This window comes from Neophocaena asiaeorientalis, unplaced genomic scaffold, assembly GCF_003031525.2.
Source record: "Neophocaena asiaeorientalis asiaeorientalis breed wild unplaced genomic scaffold, Neophocaena_asiaeorientalis_V1.1 scaffold87, whole genome shotgun sequence".
In the NCBI taxonomy this organism is placed as follows: domain Eukaryota; kingdom Metazoa; phylum Chordata; class Mammalia; order Artiodactyla; family Phocoenidae; genus Neophocaena; species Neophocaena asiaeorientalis.
In genome coordinates, this window is record NW_020175432.1 from 4,651,793 (window position 1) to 4,659,230 (window position 7,438).

General features: G+C 59.3%; 1 protein-coding gene across 1 annotated transcript; it reads left to right on the forward strand.

The window, feature by feature from the left end:
* The first annotated feature begins 1,558 nt into the window (after positions 1-1,558).
* On the forward strand, positions 1,559-6,198 carry BEST2 (bestrophin 2). Its single transcript, XM_024767420.1, is given in 10 exon segments — positions 1,559-1,625; positions 1,920-2,168; positions 2,318-2,412; positions 3,255-3,487; positions 3,489-3,659; positions 3,999-4,076; positions 4,257-4,409; positions 4,497-4,577; positions 4,773-4,927; positions 5,399-6,198. Coding segments are annotated over 10 exon segments (1,650 nt in total). The 5' UTR covers positions 1,559-1,614; the 3' UTR covers positions 5,823-6,198.
* The last annotated feature ends 1,240 nt before the right edge of the window (positions 6,199-7,438 follow it).

The window sequence follows — 7,438 nt, forward strand, 5'->3', positions numbered from 1 at the left end:
TATCCATGCCAAATGTGGAGACAAGGTTTTGTGTCCCTAAGCTTGTGTGTTCATGACAACGCCCAAAGTGTTTGAGACCCAGGGTGTGTGTGTGCCTGCCCGTCGCCGCCCGCAGTGAGGGGGTGTTGGGGAGCGTGTGTCTTACACGTATTGATGTACAAATGAATGCAGGTGAGTTTCATGAGGGGTTGTGGCCTGACTCCATCTGGATGTGACCCTCTGGGTCTGTGGGACTGTTGGGAGGGGTCGATGTTGTATGAGTGTGTCTTTGCTACATTGGCATATCGAAGGGACTCCCTAGGACCCGGCTCTGACCCCGGGACTGTGTGCTGCTGTGCTCCTGCATCTGGTGTGTGGCCATGGTGTGTTTTTGTGCAGGGGAGATCAGGAATAAATGTCTGCTACCTCCCTCTGTGTGATGGCTCACGTGTGAAGGCATTCTGGGGTCGGGCTGGGGTCTGCACTTGGCTGGTTGTGTGACCTTGCGTGTGTCTTTATTACGTAGTATGATCATGAAGGAATTCAGGGTGCCTGGGTCCCTGCCCCTGTGTTCCTGGGTGGCTGTTTGGAGCACCGTGTGGGTGCCTGAGAGCCGAGAGCCTGGTGGGTTAGGGTCCATCTGCTTTATATCTGCGTATGGGGGTGGGGGGGGCTAAGTGTTGTCTCTTTGGTGACTCTGGAAGTCTTTGTGACAGTGCGTACTGCTTTCTGGGTCACCGTGGTCGTGGGAGGCTGTGTTGAGGAAAGCTGAATTTGTGTCTGGGTCTATGGTGTGTGTTTCTAGGTGCATCTTTGTGTGTGATTACAGGTGAGTGTGGAGCGACCCAGACTCACTGAGCAGTGTGTGTATATGTCTGGGTCTGGTAAAGACAGGGTTCCTGCCCCCTCCCCCAGGTCTAGGTCCAAGATTTCTTGGATCTGCCAGTGACTGACTGGGAGACTGGACAGGAAGGAGCTACGGAGGACAAGGTGAATTCCCCACCCCCTGCCCCAGGTAACAAACTGATGAGACTTCAAAGTTCTGAGGCTGCAACTGAGGGGGGAGGGCCAGGGAGGGGCCACCCACGCCCACTCCCCAGCCCCCTCCCTCACAGAATCTGGCTTCAGCCCCACCCAACCCTGAAGCCTGTCCTTTCCCTGTCCCTGGGTGTCCCTGAACCAGCCACCAGGTGAGAAGGACCCAGGCCTGGGGGAATAGGGAACCTTGAGGACGAGTTGGTCTGCGGGCAAGAATCTGAGTCCTCAGGGTACGGTTGGCGGGCTCAGAAGGCTAGAGGGGAATGGACAGAGGAAAGGTCTAGGTGGATCCAGAATCGGGAGGGGGCAGAGCCAGTTCGATTAAGTGGGAGGGGGATAGGCTGGGGCAGCTGTGCAGGAGACGGAGCCAGCCTGAGGCTGAGGGGCTGTGGGGGAGGACCTGGGGCCTGGAAGCTTGGGGATCCGGCTTTGGAGGGCTTCAAAAGGAAGTGCAGGGGAGAGAATGGGCCGAGACTGGGTTAGCAGAGTAGGGGGAGGGAAAGCAGAAGTGGGACTTGAGGGAAGGAAGTCAGTTGGAGCCCTGGGAACATAGAAACTGAGGCGCTAGGGACTCGGGGAGCGGGGGGGAGGCTGTAGATGGCGTCCAGGTAAGGGGTATGGGATCAGAGAGGGCAGCTCGGGTTAACTCGGTGGACCAAGGGCCTTGGCGGTGGGGGATGAACGGAGAGGGCCTGGGGAGGTCGGCGCAGGACGCTGGGACCTGGAGTCCAAGGAAGGGAGTGGCCTGCCAGAGGGCCTTGGGGAGGAGGGCTGGGGGCTAGGGCAGGACTGAACAGGTGGGAGGGGACGGGAAGCTGAGCCAGGGCCGGTACCGAGGAGGTGGCCGGGCGTGGAAAGTGACGCGGAGCTGAGTCGTCCCCGCACCTTTCCACCCTCTCCAGCAGCCTTCCAGCCCGGCCCGGCCCCCCATTCCTCGGCCCCCAATCCCGGGTCCGGTCAAGCCCAAGGAGAGGGGGCTGGACCGGCCCGGGCGCCGCGATGACTGTCACGTACACAGCTTGCGTGGCGAACGCGCGCTTCGGCGGCTTCTCGAAGCTGCTGCTGCTGTGGCGCGGGAGCATCTACAAACTTCTGTGGCGCGAGCTGCTGTGTTTCCTTGGGCTCTACATGGCGCTGAGTGCCGCCTATCGGTGAGGCGGCCCCGGGAGAGGGGGGAGGGCCGGCCGGAGTGGGGGCGTCTGGGGAGGGGCTCCGGGCCGGCCCCGGAGGAGGCGCTGGAAGGGAGACCTGCAACTGGGGACCGGGGCTCGCCCGTGATTCCGCGCCCCCTCCCTCGCAGCTTCGTGCTGACCGAAGAGCAGAAGCGCTACTTTGAGAAGCTCGTTCTTTACTGCGACCAGTACGCCAGTCTCATCCCGGTCTCTTTTGTGCTCGGTGCGTTCGCGCTCCTGAGTTCCCCATTCCCTTCATCCTGAGAAACCCATTGCCATTCATGCCTTTTGGAGACTCCCATTCCTGCCTTTCCGAGACGCCCCCCCCCCCAAAGCCACCCCCCACAAATCCCCATTTCTGCGTCCTTTAGGCCAAGTATGGCCCCAATTCCTGAGACCTTGTATGTCATCTGATCAGAGGGTCCCCTGAGGTTCCCCCAATGAGAATTCCGTGTCATGCACAGGCTCATCCCTGGTCAACTCAGGGACTCCCATCTGCGTCTGCATGGGATTACTAGTGCCTCCCCTCACATGTACTGAGCCCCAGGGACCCCCATCCAAGAGCCCCACATGACTGCATCCTTTCAAGTCCAGCCTGAGGGGCATCTCTGACAAGTCCCAGCTCCCTGTCCTCAGTGACTTCACTTGACCTCAGCCTTCCTCCCACCATTCTGGGCCCACAAGGATGGGGTGACCAGCCTGCCCCAGGTTCCCTGACTTAGACACCATGCCCAACCCCTTCACACATCCCTGGCTCCGGGGCTCCCTGTGGCTTTGGTGACAACCTGCCTGTGGGCCCTCTGTCTCCACCTCTATACGGAGATCCTAATCGCCCATCCCAGGAGACATCCAAGTAGCCAGGGTGATCCAGCCTGCACCAACCTCTCTGTACCTCAGGGCTGAATCTCCAGGTTCCCAGCTCAGGTGGCACCACATGGTCTGGGTATCCAGCCTACCGCATGTTCCTGGTGAAGACCCTATGTCACTCCTCTTCCCATGACCTGGGACCCCAAACCCCTGGCCCTAGTGTCCCAACTGAGTCTCCCATTCCCGGCTCTCCCGCAGGCTTCTACGTAACGCTGGTGGTGCACCGCTGGTGGAACCAGTACCTATGTATGCCCCTGCCCGACGCGCTCATGTGCGTGGTGGTCGGCACAGTGCACGGGCGCGACGAGCGCGGCCGCCTCTACCGACGCACGCTCATGCGCTATGCAGGACTCTCTGCTGTGCTTATCCTGCGCTCTGTCAGCACCGCTGTCTTCAAGCGCTTCCCCACCATAGACCATGTGGTGGAAGCAGGTACTCGCCCCTCCAGGGTTTATGACCCGCGAGGAGCGCAAGAAGTTCGAGAACCTGAACTCATCCTACAACAAGTACTGGGTGCCTTGCGTCTGGTTCTCCAACCTGGCGGCGCAGGCTCAGCGCGAGGGCCGCATCCGCAACAACGGCGCCCTTAAGCTGCTGCTGGAGGTGGGCTCTCCAGGTGGTCACTCATATCAAATGCCAGGGAAATTGTACCCCACGCACCCTGAGGTTGTGTGTCTGCCGTGCGCCTCCCACAAGGCGGATGCCAAGCACCCTTATCTAGCAGCCCCCAGGTGTACGCTTAATCTCTATGGGGCGGCTCCTAGGTGCATAGTGCTCCTAGGCGTACACTCACCACTAGATACTCCCCCTGAAGTCCCTAGAAGAACACGCCCGCCTCCCACCACGTGACCACTCGCCTCCATCCCAGGTACACCCCCCCCACTTAATCCCCATGTGTGAGCTCACTATTCAGGCCCCCTCATAACGTGTATCTGCCTCCAGGAGCTGACTGTGTTTCGGGCCAAGTGTGGGATGCTCTTTCACTACGACTGGATTAGCATACCCCTTGTCTACACCCAGGTAACCCCGCCGTGCCTCTTTATATCCCGCGTCAGAGGCCCTGGAGCGTTGGTCTCAAGGAGAAACTGAGGGCCAGCTAAGACCCCATCACAGTGACTCGCGATCCTGGCTCTGGTCTCTCCATGACACCCCAAGGCCCAGAGAACCCTGAATTGGCACTCCGTCCTGCCCCTCCCCCAGGTGGTGACCATCGCTGTGTACAGCTACTTCCTGGCCTGCCTCATCGGTCGCCAGTTCCTGGACCCGGCGCAGGGCTACAAAGACCACGACCTGGACCTGTGCGTACCCATCTTCACCCTGATGCAGTTCTTCTTCTACGCGGGCTGGCTCAAGGTGGGTGGGGCCCCAAGGCCAGGACTCCAGGGGTGGAGCGGGCAGGGGTTTTCAGTTCTCCACCTACCTCTCCTCTTACCCACTCAGGTAGCTGAGCAGCTCATCAACCCCTTCGGAGAGGACGACGATGACTTTGAGACCAACTTTCTGATCGACCGCAACTTCCAAGTGAGACTCTCTCGGTTAAGACCACCCCTGGGCTCCCAAAGCGGCCCTGGCCCCACCCCTGCTAAGACTCGCTCAGACATCGCCCCTGATCCATCCTTCTCTTTGGTCACCACACTCCTACCCATCCAGAGGGGTCCACCCTTCGGTGCCGGCGCTGTTCCATGCCCACTCTTCCCCGCGTATCCTCGCCCGCAGGTGTCAATGCTGGCCGTGGACGAGATGTACGACGACCTGGCCATGCTGGAGAAGGACCTATACTGGGACGCAGCTGAGGCTCGCGCTCCCTACACCGCTGCCACCGCCTTCCTGTTGCAGCAGCCCTCCTTCCAGGGCTCCACCTTCGACATCACGTGAGCCAGGGGGGATGGGCGGGGCCTCTTGGGGGCGGGTCTCATGACTGCGGGGTGTATCTGATTGAAGGGGCTGTGGGTGACCAGGTCGGGGCTAAAGGCTACACCCTGGAGATTCGGGGCTAAGAGCTAAAGTCATGAGGACTAGGACGGGTCAGGGGTCAGGGATCCGGGTCAAGGTCTGGGACCCGGCCACTAACTGGGGGCAGAGCTAAGGGCTACAGTCTATGAGGACTGGATGGGCCAGAAGCGATACCAAAGGACAGGCGGCAGGGCCCCAACTTAGCCTTTTGAGGCCTAAGTTTGAGCATAGCCAGAGCCAGAGGATAAGGCCAGGCTCTCGGGTGAGGAGCCAAGGTCTTTTGGGATAAGTGGGACAATGGGGTGGAAAAGCAGCGTTCCTCGGTCCCAACTCTGTTGATGAAGAAGGGAGAGGCCGCAGCGCTGACCCATTCATTGTCTCTTCCGCAGGCTGGCCAAGGAGGACATGCAGTTCCAGCGGCAGGACGGCGTGGATGCACCGCTGAGCGATGCACACGGCGACTTCCTGCAGCGCCTCCTGCCGGTGGGCGCCGGCATGGCCGCTGGAGGCCTGCTGGGCCGGCGCCTGTCTTTACTGCGCCGCAAGAACAGCTGCGTGTCGGAGGAATCCACAGCCGGCAGCTGCGCATGCGCGGGCGCCCCTGATGGCGCGGCCCCAGAGTGCAGTTGCAGTGACGCGCTGCTACCCTTAGGCCTGCCAGAGCCGGAGTCTGAGCCCCACGCCGGCCGCGAGCCGCCAGCCCCCGGGCCACCCGCCGAGCCCTTCACCGTTGTGCCAATGCCCGGGCCCCGGGGGCCGGCTCCACCCTGGCTGCCCAGCCCCATTGGCGAGGAGGAGGAGAGTCTAACCTGAGACCCTTGGACCCTGGATCCCCAAGGATAGAGAAAATGCCCCAACACCGCCCGCAAGCAGTGGTTTGGGCTTTATAAGCTGCCTGTGGACTCCGCCTGCCCGCTTCTTACCTGCCTGCGTCCCGCCTTTACGTTTGGCACAGAGGCTTGGAGCGCCTCCCGTGGGCCAGGCACTGCACTGAGGGCAGGGTATTCTTCCAGCATCTTTGAACTGTCGGTCCTTACCACCAGCTCTACTTCCTACCCGCCACTGCGTGAGAGTTTTTATCAGTGTGCCTTGCCTTTCTTCTTTCCTCAAATTAGACATATGAGTGCCCACCTCAATGCGCTGTGAGGATGAAATGAAATGTGGCTTTAAAGTGTTTGGTACATAATAGGTGCTCAATAAACTTTTAGTGTTTTTTGGTTTGTTTGTTTTTACTCAACTCCTGCCAGGCATTTATGCTAAGTAAGCTTTAAGGAATCCTCCAGATTATTTGATGATGCCCTGCCCACTTCTTCCCAAATTCTCTCTGAAATGGCCCCATTAGTGCCCAGGGCTTTACTCATTCATCAATGTAGGACCCACGGTCCAAGGACCATAGCTTTCTCCTGCCAGCGTTTTTCTTTTTCTTTTGTTTTTTTGCCGCGCGGCTTGCGGGATCCTAGCTCCCCGACCAGGGATCGAACCCGGGCCCAAGGCAGTGAAAGCGCGGAGTCCTAACCACGAGACCTCCAGGGAATTCCCCTGCCAGCCTCGATTTATGCTTCTGCAAGTGACCCCTCTGCCTCAAGCCCCTGCACTCTCAGATACCCCTTCAGTGCTCTAGGTCTGACATCAATCGTATGTAGGTGACCCCTGAATTTAGAAGTCCAGCCAGGATCCCTCCCCTGACTCGAGACTCAGAGAGCCAACTTCCTGCTTGACATCTGCACGTGGGGATCTCACGGGCACCTCGAACATAACATGCCCCCAAACCAGCTCCCTATCAGCTCCCCACCTGTCCCAACCTCTGTCAGCTTTGTCCTTCCAGATGATGAGGACAAAACCTGGGAGTCACCTTCAACTCCTCTCTTTCTTTCATCCCCTCTCCTTATCAACCCAGTAGCAAACCCCATCAGCTTAGTCTTCAGACTGTATCCAGAATCCAACCATTTCCCATTCCTCCAGGGTCCACACCCTGGCCAGAGCCCTATCACCCAACCACCCACCTGGACGAGTGACCTGGTCTCTCAGCTCTGGCCCTGACACCCCCGCAGTCTGTTCCTCCCATAGGAGCCAAAGGGAGCCTGTGAAAACTTGAATCAGGTCATGTCGCTCCTTTGCTTAGAACACTCTGTGGCTCCCACTTCACTTAGAATGAAAGCTAAAGTAATCCACACACCCTACAAGGCCCTGGACAGTCTGCCTGGTCTTGACTCCCTCCACTCTTCCCCTCACTCACTCCACTCCAGCCACACTGGCCTCCTCACTGTTCCTCTAACCCACCGAGCAAGGTCTCGTCCCAGGGCCTTTACACGTGCTATTCCCTCTGCCTGGATCACTCTTCCCCAGATACCTACATGGTCCCTCCCTCACCTCCTGCAGGTCTCTGCTTAAATTATGTCACTTCAGGGCTTCCCTGGTGGCGCAGTGGT